Source organism: Lontra canadensis, unplaced genomic scaffold, assembly GCF_010015895.1.
Source record: "Lontra canadensis isolate GAN:19392208 unplaced genomic scaffold, GSC_riverotter_1.0 scaffold37, whole genome shotgun sequence".
In the NCBI taxonomy this organism is placed as follows: domain Eukaryota; kingdom Metazoa; phylum Chordata; class Mammalia; order Carnivora; family Mustelidae; genus Lontra; species Lontra canadensis.
This window is the reverse complement of record NW_022631031.1, coordinates 650,942-666,843: the sequence shown is the minus strand read 5'-3', so window position 1 is coordinate 666,843 and position 15,902 is coordinate 650,942. Positions and strand designations below refer to the sequence as shown.

The 15,902-nt window shown below is 40.7% G+C and overlaps 1 protein-coding gene across 1 annotated transcript in view; it reads right to left on the bottom strand.

Annotated features, from left to right (window-relative positions):
* Positions 1-13,057, bottom strand: part of PIP4P2 (phosphatidylinositol-4,5-bisphosphate 4-phosphatase 2) — a 59,291-nt gene extending 46,234 nt beyond the window's left edge. The window contains exon 1 of the mRNA XM_032869066.1: positions 12,754-13,057. Within this exon, the coding sequence (XP_032724957.1) occupies positions 12,754-12,859 (106 nt within the window). The 5' untranslated portion in view covers positions 12,860-13,057. The remainder of the gene's footprint in view (positions 1-12,753) is intronic.
* Positions 13,058-15,902: the final 2,845 nt, after the last annotated feature.

Genomic DNA, 15,902 nt, shown 5'->3' with positions numbered 1-15,902 from the left:
AGCATACAGTAAGTACATAAAGATATTTAGTGAATAAATAAGCCCATGTGGGGCTCCAAGGTGAGCATGGAGTCTGCTTGGGATTCTCTCTTTCCCTCTCTTTCTGCCCCTCACCCCCTTTTTAAGTTCATTCTGTTAAATAAAATAAAATAAAATAAAATGGAAATGGAAATGTTAATGTTGAGAGATACTGCTTTGGGAACATAGATCTTCCAGTAATAGAGATTAGAAAAGATTATATAAAAGAAAATGGCTTTGATGAATGAGCAGAATTTGAATGTTTTAGATTCCAAAGTCCCTTTCCTACTTATCAACTCATAGGAAGTAAACAGTATATTCTTACCTAGAAAAGACTAAAAGTGACTAGTAAGTGATACCAGTATGAGGCAATGAGTATGGTCTTAAGGAAAAGCATGTACACACAGTGATGTGTTTTCCATTTTGGAACAGATCCCCCTCATTAAGACCTTGACAGGCTGGAGGGGCACCTGGGTGGCTCAGTGGGTTAAAGCCTCTGCCTTCGGCTTGGGTCATGATCCTGGGGTCCTGGGATCGACCCCCACATCAGGCTCTCTGCTCAGTGGGGAGCCTGCTTCCTCCTCTCTCTCTGCCTGCCTCTCTGCCTACTTGTGATCTCTGTCTGTCAAATAAATAAATAAAATCTTAAAAAAAAAAAAAAAAGACTTTGACAGGCTGGAGGAATGGATCAAATCAAGTACACTGAAATGCAAGGCGCAAGGGCAAGAACCTGTACAGAGATGTGGGGCATGCTCTAACACATAGCACTTAGGTCGTCTTATTGTTTAATAATAACCCATGTCTTCATTTAGGGCTGGTAACAAATACAGATACTCTTTGGTTGAGCACGGCAAAGTATTCCATATGGAAAATCATGAGAATGGGATCCCTGAATTCTGTAAATTCGAAAAATCATTTTCCTATAAATTTTTGAAATATTTTTGTATTAATTGGTAGAATCCATTCAGCTCAGTAGAAGTCAGTGTTTTTGGGGAAACATCCTATGACCTAAGATTAATAACGACTCAGGAGTTTGTGAAAGTCTTCTCACTTTTAATCTACTCACTACTGGGATTCCTGGGTGGCTCAGTCAGTTTAGCGTATGCCTTTGGCTCAGGTCATGATCCCAGGGTCCTGGGATCAAGTCCCACATTGAGCTCCCTGCTTGCTAGAGAGCTTCTCCCTCTGCCTGCCACTCTCCCTGCTTGAGCTCTCGCTGTCTCTCTCTCTGACAAATAAATAAAATCTTTTTAAAAAATCTACTCCCATTTCACATTGTGAAATCTTAGCATTTAATCTCTGAAACTATAAAATTTCATCTTGTCACATACCTTCCCCCAAATTTTCCTTCGGTAGAAATCATGTGGTCAAATGCTGAACAATTAGAGGCTTTCTTGTACATGGTTTTAAAATCCCTATTATGAGTCTACCATGCTTAAATATCTCAAATTGACCAAGTATGGAAGGAAGAAAGATTTTCCCATAACCTTTAGAAATACATGCTTTGATAGAACGCCCTAACCAGTCAGGTGGTACATACAAATACATTCTACAGAATAAAATACTCCATGCTAGTTGGTCTTCCAACGCTCAAAAGAGCCAAGTGATACTCTTTAATGTTCAATATGCTATCTTTCCTATTTTCAAAGGACAGTGGAATAGAAATTTAAGTGAAACAGTACGGTAAGATAATAACCACATATACTTTATAAAGTTATAGATATATTCTCCTAGGTATATCTAGATTCCTTACCAAGAACAAACTGTGTCATAGAATATAAAACCAAAAAGGAACATACTAAATCACTCCTTATCAGGTAGGAAACTGAGGTACAGAGATGCAAAGTAGCTATTCTAAGGTCAGCAGCTGATCACTGGCAGAGAGAACTCAAGTGTCAGATCCCACAGGCTAAACCCTACCTGGTGGCAAGATCACCTCTGACACTATAAAGGGATTTAGTTACATGATACTTGACAAACTTACCTGAAGGCCAGGAAGAGGAGCCATGCTTTCCATTTCTTTTACACTTTTTTTTTTTTTTAATTCTTACAGAGAAAAAGAAATTCACTTTACAACAGCAATCAGGGAAAGGAAAGAATCTAGAAGAGTGCCAAAGCAACACGAACTCCAGTGTATCTCCCCATCTTCCCCCCACAAAAAAAGTAGAGAAGTTGTCTCGAAAGAACAGAAAACAACAGGTAGAATATATTCCATCTTCAGAGCTGTTAAAGGGAAAAAAAAAAAAGTCCCCTCAAACATTTCAGTAAACAAATCTCTTGGGGCGCCTGGGTGGCTGGGGGGTTTTAAGTCTCTGCCTTCGGCTCAGGTCATGATCTCGGGGTCCTGGGATGGAGCCCCACATCGGGCTCTCTGCTCAGCGGGAAGCCTGCTTTCCCTCTGTCTCTGCCTGCCTCTCTGCCTGCTTGTGATCTCTGTCTGTCAAATAAAAAAATAAAAATCTAAAAAAAAAAAAAGTTAAAAAAAAAAAAGAGCTGTTAAAGGGATGTTATTCCCAGTGTATGCAACATCTCTTCATCCTCACAAGAGTAAAACACAAAGCAGCTGAGCTCAAAGCTGTTTCCAGTGTTGTCTGCTTTTCCCCATTTGGATCACTTCCCAGAGAGTTGCTTATTGCCCTCAAAGACAGTTATGAACATCCATCTGGCTAACTCGCCTCTCTAACATCTGTATCCATCTGGCTAACATCTGTATCCATCTGGAAATCTTGCAAGACTTTAACAGAATGCTCTACCCTAAAAGTTTGACATTCCTGAAAACATGCAGAGTTCTTGGAAATAAATGGGAAATCGGGAGCATCTCCTCTTACCACAGTGAGTTTATCACATGGGTGATAAATAATTGTTGAATAACATTTACTCTCCAGCCCTGATGTCTCCTTACCCTCCAGACTTGTGCATCCAGCTGCCTACTTAACAACTCCAACTAAGTGAGGACTAAAGGTACTTCAAAAACTCAATGTGTCTAAAACAGAATATTGATTTCCACTATCCTTTCCCCTGCCCTCCATACCTAACTCCTTCTCCTGTTTATCTATCTTAGAAAAAAAGCACAGTTTTTTCCCAGTTGCTTGGGTCATTTCTGGAGATTTGTGACTCCTTTCTTTCAACTGATTCAATCCAAGAGCACGTCCTGCTGCTCTATGTTTAATATGGCCTGAATCCAACCACATCCCACTGTTTCCATCACCTCCACCCTGGTTCAGACCACCATCACCTCATGCCTATGCCACATTAACAGCCTCCTGATTAGTCTCAGATCTTCTTAGTGTCTTATTTTCCCCCCAATAATCCATTCTCCACACACCAACCAGGATGACTTTCCTTTTATTTTTCTTTAAGGGGGTTAAGAGGCAGAGGGAGTGGGAGAGAGAGAATCGTGAGCAGTTTCCACACCCAGCATGGAGGCCAATGTAGGGCTTAGTCTCGAAACCCTGAGATCATGACCTGAGCTGAAACGAAGAGTTGGATACTTAACAGACTGAGCCATCCAGGTACCCCAGGATGATTTTCTTAAAAACAAAGTATTTCACGTCTCTCCTTTGCTTCAAAACCCTCCATGGCTTTCCATTACCCTCAGAACACAGTCAGATCTCTGATGGTGACCTACGAAATCTCCTTTGTCTTCCCTAGTCCAGTCCCCCAGTCCCTTCTGCCGTATTTAGCCCCTAAGTCACCATGCTCTAGCCCACTGCCCGCCATGGTTTGAAACAGCATCGTGTTTTATACTTGCTATTCCGGTGGCCTGGCACATTCCTCCTCTGTCTTCCAATGGTTGATCCCAACTAATTTTTTAGGTCTCTGAGCAATTGTCATCTCCGAGGTCTCTTTCCCAAAGCAATCTGAAACACTCCCCATGCAGCCAGCCCCCCTCCACTCTCATACCCTGCTTTATTTTCTGCACGCTTGGAAATTATAGTGCTCACTGGATGTAACTCTAATGGGAATGAAGGCTCCCAGAAATCTGAAACAATATAATAGGCACTCAAATATTTGAAAGGATGACTGACTGAATGAAACACATCTTGATTAATGTATTAAAGATGCTGGGTAGAGCCAGAGCCAGGAGGAAATGTGGGCATTATGAAATAGAATAAAAAAAATCATGGAGACTGATCCCTGACAAATAATAGGAAAGGATGAGACTAGGAAAAGGGCTTGCCACAATACTGGACAGCTGGAGGCAGATACCCTTCACCAATGTTTAGGCTCTATTTTCCCTTAAAGATGTGGCCTCAGTGAAGCAGATTTTAATTCAAGAACCGATTTGAAAAAACTCTACTAAGCGTGGCCTGAGCTTCAGCATATCATGAAATCAAGCTTTAGCAAGACCCTCCTTGCTCAGTATCACAGCTGGTGCACACCCCTATCGAGGCCTTCACAGAGTGGCAGGTAGCTGCTCTCAAATATGCCTCATCTATCTCCACTCACTGTGACAACCTGGCTTCCAGCAGGTTTCAAAACCCTTGGCAAATGAAATGAAAAGTTAATCTTAATCTTACAGTGGGTTAAGCATGTGGTGTAGATCCCTGGGTCTACATTTTCTGTTCCTGCCAATCCACAGACAACCCTGAACTCTGCAAGGATGCAAGGAGGTTCTGAAATGTGATAGACTGCCGAAATATATTCGAAAACTCTCAGTGCAATGGACTGAGCCTTTATGTCCCCTCAAAATTCAGGTCGAACCTCTCGACCTCAACGTGAGAGTTGTAGGAGGTGGGGCCTCTGGGAGGTAACTGGGTCATGAGAGCGGAGCCCTCATGCATGAGTTTAGTGCTGTTAGGAAAGGAATGAGAGAGCATTCTCATGCTCTCTCCACCATGTGAGGAGGATACAGGAAGTCAGCACTCTGCAACATGGACGCCAGCTCTCACCACACACGGAATCTGTTGGCACTTTGATCTTGGACCTCCCAACCTCCAGGACTGTGAGAAATAAGTATTTGGTGTTTAAGCCATCCCGTGTATGGTATTCAGTGACAGCAGCCTGAACTAAGACAATCAATAAAATTCTAGTCTAGTACAGAACTTAGTTCTAAATGAAATGAGACTTTGCCCCACTTTAAGGCACCAGTTCTAACTTTAGATTTTTCCAGGTAGAGGACAGAAGAGGGTCACTAAAAAGATACCTTATTTACTATGCAGTTTCTAAGTGAGGAGTACAGAGTAAATAACTTATCTCTTAAACCAGAAGCCAATTTATTTTCTAGCCACTGAAAACATTTTGTCAAGCAATTTCAAATTTACACATTTTTAAAAAGTGAAACAAAGGTGAAAAGAAAAGGACAAGGCCCTTTTAATTATGTTACATAGGAAACCCAAGTGTTTCAGAATAAGGGAATATTATTAGCCTCTTCTTGGAAGTGAAGTGGCTTTGATTTTACAATTAAAGTAAATCCACATTAGAATACTACATAATGCTTCAATACTAAATAATGCTTCAATTCTTTACAAAGGATCTGAATATAAACACATAGAAACAACTCTCACTGAGGTCACTAGTTCAAAAGACATTTTTGAGTCCTTAACTATTTGCTCTTTTTTACAGTTTTTTGACATGTTTGACCACTTCTTTCTTGGAGGTGTTCTCTCCTCCTTGACTCTGTGATATTAGAGTCTTTCGGTTTTCCTCCCACCTGCCTGGAAGCTACTTCTCAGTCTCTTTTTGGAGACTTATCGTCCTCTAACTGGTTGTTGAATGTGGGAGTTTCTCAAAGCTCCGTCCTAGGCTCTCTTCTTTTTATTTTATTTTGTCTCCCTAAGTAGTTTCATACATAGCTCCCCAAACTTTTTTACATTTCAGTACCCAGAGAAAGTGACAATATATTTATAGTCATGCAGAGCTGGAGGCCTCTGCTGTTCTAAGAACTGAGGAGAACTCATATCTTAATCCTTGTATGTTCTCTCAGCACATTGCATCGCACACCGGGTGGGGCCTTGGGAAGTTCTGAACTGACATCCATATATGTAGTTGTTACCAATATGTCAATAACATATTTTTCTATTTTTCGGCCCAGGCCTCGTTTCTCTGGTCTACACCTGTGGAAGCAATTGCCTATCTACCATCTCTTCCTGGATATTTGAAAACATCTTAAATGTATCATAGCTAAAACTAAGCTCATGATCTGTGTTCCCCAAAACCTAATGTTCTTCTGGTGTTCTCTGTCTCAGCATAGGCAATGACACCATCAGGTTGTGGATACCAGAACTCTGGGAGATATCCTTGCCGCTTTCCTCTTACTCTCACAGCCAATCTATAACAAGCCATCTTTTCTTTGGTAACATCATCTTGTCTCTCCACCTCCACCACTGCCTGGAGCCATGCTGTCATCGCAGTTTATCAGATCTGCGTGAATCAGATGGTAGCCACCCGAGGCATCTATCCTCATTCTATCCTCAACCTATCGCTCCCCTCTCATTCACTCTCTAATACAGAAATAGACTGATTTAAAAAATAAAAAATAGATATTTTGGGGCACCTGGGTGGTTCAGTCGTTAAGCGTCTGCCTTCGGCTCAGGTCATGATCCAGGGGTCCTGGGATCAAGCCCCACATTGGGCTCTCTGCTCAGTGGGAAACCTGCTTCTCCCTCTCTCACTCCCCCTGCTTGTGTTCCCTCTCTCACTGTGTGTGTCTCTATCTCTGTCAAATAAATAAATAAATAATCTTAAAAAAAAATAGACATTTCTCTGGGGCACCTGGGTGGCTCAGGTGGTTAAGTATCTGCTTTTGGTTCAGGTTATGATCCCAGAGTCCTGGAATCAAACCCGGCGTCAGGCTCCCTGCTCAGTGGGGAACCTGCTTCTCTCTCTCCCTCCATCACTCCCTCTGTCTGTGCTTGCTCTCTGTCAAATAAATAAAATCCTTTTAAAAAATAGACATTTTTCCAAAGAAGACATACAGATGGTCAACAGACACATGAATAGATGATCAACATTACTAGTCATCAGAGAAATATAAAGCAAAACCACAATAAGCTATCACCTTACACCTGTCAGTAAGTTTAGTATCTAAAACACAAGAAGCAACAAGTGTTAGTGAGGATGTGGAGAAAAAGGAACTCTCGTGCATTGTTGGTGGGAATGTAAGTTAGTGCAACCACTGTGGAAAATAGTATTGTTTCTCAAAAAATTAAAAATAGAAGTAGCATATGATCTAGTAATTCCATCCACTATTGGGTATTTACCAAAAGAAAATGAAAACACTAATTCAAAAAGATATATGCACTCCCATGTTCACTGCAGCATTATTCACAATAGCTAAGATACGGAAGCAACGTAAGTATCCATCAACATAGGAATGGATAAAGAAGATGTGGTATGTATACACACACACAATCAAATATTATTCAGCCATAAAAAAAGAATAAGATATTGCCATTTATGACAATATGGATGGACCAAGACAGTATTATGCTAAGTGAAATAAGACAAAGACAAATACTGTATGAGCTCACTTATATATGGAATCTGAAAAAAAAAAAAGTAAAAACGGATCTATAAATACATAGAACAAACTGATGGTGGTCGGGGGGAGGAGGATGGGAGCTATGAGGGTGGGCAAAATGGAGAAAGGGAGTAGATACGGGCTTCTAATTATGGAATGAATAAGTCACATGGATAAGAGGTATGGCACAGGGAATATAATCCATGGTACTGCCATAATGTATGGTGACAGAAGATAGCCACACGTGTGGTGAGATAGCATATCATAAACACTAATCACTATGTTCTTCACCAAAAATGAATGTAACGTTGTGTGTCAGCTATATTTCAATGTTAATAATAATAATAATAATAATGATCTAACCAGAGCATCCCTTTGCTGAAGGCAAAATTTCTCAACATGACCAAAAATACCCTGCCTGGACTGAGCAATACGTATTGTTCTGGTCATCTGTTGGTCAGAACTCACCACCCCAAAACTTAGTGACTTAAAACCACAGTTTAATACTACCTTTCATGAGTCTGGATTGTTCCGCCTGAGCTGAATGGTAATCATCTAGACTCTATCACGCAGGTACGGTAAGAATTTGGCTTGGGTTGGAATCATCTGAAAGCCTAGCTGGGCTGGGCATCCAACATGGTTTCTTCACTTACACGTCTGAGAGCTGGTCAGGCATCCCTCTCTCCATGTAGCCTCTCCAAGTGGCAGTTAGGGATTCCTCAAAGCAAGGTAGTCTCAGTGCATTCAAATTCTTACAAGACAAGTTACTTTCTTCAGGGTGCACTTTATAAGAGACCAAGGCAAAAGCTGCAAGACCTCTTATGACCTAGTCTCCAAAGTCATTCAGCTCTCTTTTGCTTTATTCTATAAGTCAAAATTGAATCACAAGGTCGGTCCAGAATCAAGGAGGGGACCTACCCAAGGACTTGAATATCAAAAAGCCGGATTCTTTGGAGGGAGAGGCCGGTCTTGGAGAATATCAACCACACCCACTTCTCCAATCCCAAATCGCAATACATTCCCTATTGGTGCTTTCACTTCAGCCACACTGGCCTTGTTTCAGCTCCTTGTACTTACCATACTCCATCCACCCAAAGGCTTTTGTACATACTGTTTTCTTAGTCTAGAATGTTCTCCCAGGCCCTGCCTTTGCCTAGTTCAACTTTAAAAACCTCAATGAAGCCTCAGGAAATCTTTTCTGGCCTTCCCTAACCAGGTTAAATCTTTTTATTACATACTTTCACGGCACTGGATACATTTCTGGCACTATCCTCAACCCCACTGCACTTTGCATTTGTTCAAATGATTATGTAATTTATGTCTCAATATCCTCCATTAAACTGGAAGAGAGGTCATATCTGTTTATCCCATCCTACCACACAGAGCTTGGCTAGTACTCAAATATTTCTTTGCTGAATGAATGACAGAAATTAAGTAAATGAAACTGTCTCTGTATAACAATTCCTTTAAAATTGTAGTGAAGTAGATAATCACATTACCATACTAAATACATAGATAAATAGACAACCCCAAATATAAACTATTTTCACAGAGGAAGTCTTATAAATGTAAAGGTCATATTCTTTTGCCATATCCTACTTGTAAAATTAAATAATAAACAAATCCATTAAATATAGCAAATTGTGTAAGCTTTGTGGTATTTTTTCCAATCTTCTTCTTTTTTTTTTTTTAAGAGAGATTTTATTTATTTATTTGCCAGAGACAGTGAAAGAGGGAACACAAACAGGGGGAGTGGGAGAGGGAGAAGCAGGCCTCCTGCCCAGCAGAGAGCCTGATGTGGGGCTTGATCCTAGGACCCTGAGATCATGACCTGAGCCACGGGCAGACACTCCTCAATCTTTTTTTTCAAATGAGCCTAAAACTGTCTTTGATTTTAATTTCTATGCCTTTACGAAGGGTGACACATGTACCAAATAGAGTGTTTTAATCATAGGAAAGGTGATCTCCTACTCTATACAGGAATCCAATACTGACAGTAAAGACAACTAGAAGCATTCCACTTAGAAACACAGGTGGACTGTTACACAGACCACACATGATTTTCACTGTGCTAAAACCAAATGAAAAATACTGCTTTCCACTACATTATCAATAACCTGTTTATAAATAAACACTTCACCATCTTTTAACTTAAAATGGAATGTTTCAGGACACCTGGTTGGCTCAGTCGGTTAAGCATCTGCCTTTGGCTCAGGTCATGATCCCAGAGTCCTGGGACTGAGTCCTGCCTTGGGCTTCTTGCTCAGTGGGGAGCCTGCTTCCCCCTCTTCCCCTCCCCCTTGCTCACGCTCTCTCTCAATCTCTCTCACTCTCTCTGACAAATAAATTTAAAAATCTTAAAAACATAAAAATAAAAAATAAATAAATAAAATTAAAATAGAACATTTCATCTCAGAGTAAGAGCTAACATTCCTGTTCTTAGGTGGTGACACAAAGAGCAAAGCGTTCAATTGAAGAAAATATTCACTAGTTATGGCTCTTAGCTACTTAAAAAAAAAAAGTCTGTGTAATTATGAATGATATCATAAACCAAAGTTCATTATCAAAAAGTACATTCTATTCTGGTCTTTTGAATCCCAACCCTCAACTCTAATTCTTGTGAACTACTGAAAACATCTGGTCTAGCACCAGAGTGTTTCCTACAGTAATAATTCAGCCCTCTGTTTCTTGATTCTTTTTTCCCACCTCAACATGGGCTCCAAGAAGGGATGGGTTTGGTCAGTCTTGTTGACCTAGAGCAGTCTGGGGCACATTATGCTGCCCAATGAATCAATGAAGGAGTAAGTAACATTGGTCTCCTAGAATCAGATCTTATGTATTACTCAAAATATTTATGAAGATGCTTATTTGTCATTCAAGAAAAGATATTCTAACAAAAATGTCAATTCATAAAATGTCTTTACATCTCAATTATGCTCCTTGCTTCTTAAGCATTATGCCACATGAACTCAGTGTTTTTTAATTATCTAAATCATCTAACCTGTCTTATTCACCAGTTTAAAAAACTATATATGTAGTCTACCATAAGGCAGAAAGGGCTTTTTGTTAAATCATTTGTTAAAAACAAGAGAACAGGCTCAAAATGGAGGCACTTTGCTAAGCTCCATCTCACCAACCAGAGAGACTTAGTTACACTTTGGCTTCTCCCAGGAAGCGACTCTTAAAGTCAGTCAGGAACTACCTTATTAGCGCTAGTGAGGTCATGTGCATGATAGGCCACTGCCATGCCCTAAAGGAAAGTGATCTTCCCACAACCAATCCACTTTTTTGCCAGTATAACTTCCTTTTCCCCACTCCCTTCTGCCTGGGGAAGTCTTTCATTTAGCTCACCTTTTTGAAACTCCTTTCTATCTGCTGGATGGGATGCTTTTAGTGTCACGAATCAAATAAAGCCCATAAGATCTTTAAAATGTACTCAGTTGAATTTTGTTCTTTAATACATTGCATTTCTTCAGTTATTTAACTATCTGGAATGAAACTTTTTTCTCAGGGGCTGAACTGCAATTTGTACCTTATTGTGTAGTTTGAGGGGGTCTTATCAGATTAGTTAAATATATGGCAAATGATAAAGAAACCCATAAACAGGTCCATGAGCATGAATATTTTGGGGGAATAATTTAGCCACTATGACTAAAAACACAAAAACAAAGACGTAAGATAGAAGGCATGAAAATCTATTATAGGACAGTCGCTTAAATCCAAACTTTGTCTTTTAATAAATGGCAAATATTTTGCCTTTAAGGGTGATTTGATGAAGTTGAAACATTCATTTATAAGTATTTAAACTTATTCTAGACCATCCAATTTAGATAACAGTGAAAAATTAATATCAAATTTCTGCATTAAAGGAAATTCCCCCAACTGATATCCTTTGACAGAAGTTTAATACAAACACGACTAGTGGGTTTCTGTAGGTGAGTTTCTGTTCCATTTTGCACCTTACTTCTCAACTCATTGATCACACTGAATTATTCACAGCTAAACATCTTTTTCCTTTGTCCTGTTTCTTGTTAGGTGTTGATTAAGACCTAGATTGTTCCTTTTAAAGTTGTTATACATGAAGTGGAAATTTTAAATACGAATCAAGTTCAACCTGCTCTACAACTGGCTCCAATTCCAGACTTGAACTTAGAAAAAGTTGTGTTACAAGAAACACGATCTGCCTATATTTTCAAAAGCATTACCATTTGTCTCCTTGGGTTTTTAAACTCCTCTCATATTCAGCCAAAAAGAGAGAGAGATGCACTTAAGCTACATTTGCAAGTGCCATATTTGACCATTCTTTTCACAACTTTAAGTGGTTTTTTCAAGCCTAGCCTTCCCTTTTCCATAAATCCTGACTCCACCTTCTTTCTACTATAGAAGACATTAAAAGGCTTAGAACAAAGATAAATCTTTGAATAGTTTGCTAAACAACCCCCACCACACACACACACACACACACACACACACACTTCTTCAGATCCATGAGCTGTCAAATCTTTTTTGATTCCATCTTGAGAAGCGAAATAAATGGAAGTATTAACTTGGGTTACTTTTAGAAGTAAGTTCATTTCAGTCTCACCCAGATATGCATCAAAAATATTACATCTTCCTCTCTATGCTTCTTCATTCCCCATGAAAGCTAACACATACTCCTAAGAAGGGGGAGTAATAAGGAAGGGCAGAAATTTCAGACATATTAAGAATATTGATTAATTCTATTCCTTTTGGTAAGACAATTCCCTGATTGAACAGAGCACGGGGGGAGGGGGAGAGCGGATAGTAGAATATGCATATTTTTCAAGCTAAGCCCTTTCAAGGACAGATCCCAAGGTGAGCAGTACTAGGGGTTTCTCAGCCATCTGAAAGGATTTATGAATGATCGTGAAAGATCTTCACCTCCTCCAGTGGCACTTAGGGGCTGCTCTGAAACGGTAAAGCCCAGCCTGGGAAATTCATGTCACATCCTGTACCCCTGAGTAACAAGTGGTGAAACACACACACAGACACACACCCCTGAGGGGGAGAAGGGGTGAAATACACACGCACACACTCAACGCTCACGCCCCACGCTCACACCCCACCCTACCCCACCAAAAGCCCTGCGGGGAAGCTCTCAGGCAAGCAGGCGCTGGCTCGGGAAGGCGCAGTCAGCATCCCTCTCTCCCAGCCCAAGTGAGAGGATCGCCTCCACCTCGGAGCTAGAGCTCCCGGGTCTTTAACATTCTAGGCTTTTCCTTACGAAGTAGAAAGGTCCATGCTGGCCTTACCTCTGGGGCTGCTTTCCTGTAAGTACGGCGGGGCCGTGGGGGTGACATTTCCCGAATGGGATGCTGACAGCAGAGGCGAGCGTTCGTCCACCCCATCAGCAGCCATGACTGCTGCGGCAGCTGCGGGGCCGGGGGGAAGGCTGAGCCGGGGGTTGCGGCTCCCGCGGAGGTGGTGGCTACTGCTGCTACCGCTGCTGCTGCCGCTGCTGCCGCCTCCGGGAGGACCCGGGATGTGTCACAAGGCAGCAGGCTGGGGGAGGGGAGGGTGCGGGTTCGGGAGGCGGGGGAAGGGAAGCGCGCTAGGGAAGCCTGTCTGGGGGAGGGGAGGGGAGGAAGAAAGAAGGAGCCCGGGAGAGGGGAGGAGGGGAGAAGGGGAGGAGGAGGAGCCGGGGAACACAGTAGGGCTGCCGGGGAAAGGCGGGGGAAGGGAAGGTGCGGAGTGACCGAAAGGGGGGTTGGAGGAGGCGAGAGGTAGGGGGTTGCAACTCTCCCTCTCTATGTACTTTACGTTTCCTTAACTAAGGAGGAAAAGGGGAAGAACAGTAAAGAGCAACCTGAAAGAGGGTAAGAGGAAAAGATCTGTGACTTGATTACAGAAAAACTACAGCACACACAGATCTCAAGTTTAGCTCCTGGAGGGAGTAGGAGGAGGGATTCTGTGCTGTCCAACTTTGCAGCAATTATCCAAGAAAGCTTATTCCTAGGGTTATCAATTCCTTCTTGGGGGCTGCTTTTTTGGTTAGAAAATCACTTCTCCACATCTATTGTCTGAGAGGAAATAAATTTCTGCAAGCGTGGTGCCATTCCTTGCTTGTCCTTGTTTTTTAATATGTGTTTGGCATTCTAGTAACAGTACCTTATCAAAACGATGCAGTTTGTTGGCTATTAAAAGTTAAGTTGACAAAATACGTTGCCCTTTTAGTTTTGTTTTTGGACTATATTGTCCCTGACACCTTATACAGAAAGGAAATTTATGAATGATGTAGGCCAATTTAAAAAATGTTTTGGGTTTGGTTTTTTGTTTTTTGTTTTTTGTTTTTTTTTTTTTGAGCTAGTGTTTTAAAATAATCTTTCACATGTAAAAGTGAGTAAAAAACAAAAAAAAAAGCTAGTCATAGTTATGAGCAAGCTTTCATGTTTATGTTTTTCTTTTCTTATTTTGGTGGTTTGCTAAAATGGTTTAGAGATCAAAGTTTTGAATATGCCTGACAAAAATGCAATAGAAAAACAGGGAAGATCTCAAAAGACCATTTTTCTTCAATGATTCTTTGAGTCATTCAACAAACATGTATTATGTGCTTACTGGGTATACAAAGATGAATAAGTAGAGCAATGAATGGTCTTGATCCTCCAGATGTCTGTGTGGTAGCACAGTCAAAAGCAAACAAAAAATGAGGCTGGAATCCCAGCTGTAGATTTCAAAGGGTATGAGGAAAGCTGACTTTAGACATTTGAAACTACTTCTCATATTACATTAAGAAGGGTCTTCATTTTGCTCTCTGAAGACTCTTTCTTCTAAAAAAAAAAAAAAAAAATCCATTTGGCATCTGCTGGAAATCCTAAGGGAAAGTCAAAGAATAATGTTTTCTACTATGCACATCTCTTGTGGGTCAGTAGTATCAAGACGACACCATATAAGGATCCCCATATGATGTAATCCAAGGGCATTTCTAAATCTCTAGGAACCTGAAAAGTGAGAGGTCAAGATGAGGCACCCCCTGCAAAAAACGAACCGTTTACAAAATGAATAGCAGGTTTTTTGGTTTTGTTTTGTTTTTTTACAATTGTGGGCTGGAAGCTATTGAGTTCAAGAAACTTAAGAAGAATCCACAAAATCCTATGACTATGGTGTTCTGTCCTGTCACCTATCACACTATGGGAACAGTGTATTTACATTTCCATTATCTACCTACCCTTTATTCCCAACTGACTTTGTGAGTCAGAAACTGTAAATGACTCATTCATTATTGTGTCTCCCTTATCTAACAATGGCTGGCTCATTAAGAAGTAGGGGATGCACATTTGCCAAATAAATAAGCAAAGGAGTGTATGAGGAAATCCTACACAGAACCAAATTGTTTTACTAAAGGAAATTGTTAGCAGGAAAAACATCGAGCATTTCTTGATTTTTCGATGAAGATGACAGTTTTGCCATCTGACCAGTGTTTTCATTACTCCATTATAGTGCTGCAACTGGGGTTTCTTTACTGCCCAGGTATAAAGAATTTTTTTTTTCTTTCTTTAGTTCTTTATATGGCTTCTCTGTCCATTTCAGAACTCATTAGAGGGCGACACAGCTCATGGAAATCACTCACACTATGAAAGTTAGAGGTTATATTGAGATTATATTTGCAGCAGTGCAAAGTTTCATAAAAAGGAAAAACTTTTATTAGGTGAATATCACTTCATTCTAGTTTTACAATAACATAATAGTTCATTGTTACTCAAGAAACATTAAATAGGGGCATTAAATAGGGGCGCCTGGCGCCTTTAACCCTCAGTGGGTTAAAGCCTCTGCCTTCTGTCGGGTCATGATCCCAGGGTCCTAGAAAAAAAAAAAAAAAATCTCTTCTCAGCGGGGAGCCTGCTTCCCTTCCTCTCTCTCTGCTTGCCTCTCTGCCTACTTGTGATCTCTGTCAAATAAATAATAAAATCTTAAAAAAAAAAAAAGAAAGAAAGAAACATTAAATAATACTCATCTCACTCCAAGGCATTTTATGATTATGAGATGTTTCCATCTCTACTCAGGGGATGAGGTAATGTGTCCTTTGGAATAATAGTACAGTATAAACAGATGATGTGTGGGCCAGTAAAACTATATCTTACTACTTACTTCAGTTACTTAAGCTACAATTCCATCTATCTACTACTGAACTATACCACAACCCAGTGGCTTAAAACAACATGATTTATTATTTGTCACGATTCTGTAGATTAGTTGTGTGGTTATCCTATTGGTCTTGCCTGGGCCTCTATTCAGGAAGCTTCATTTAGCTGGCAGATTGGCCAGGGGCTCTCTCAGCAGGGACAGCTTGGAAAGGAGAGGAGGGGAGGAAGGCGGGAGGGTTGTTCTCTCCCATCTCTGCATTTAGTCTTCCATTCCATACCACGGGCCTGGTAGTCTCAGAGCAGTGTTTGAAGAGGGTGAG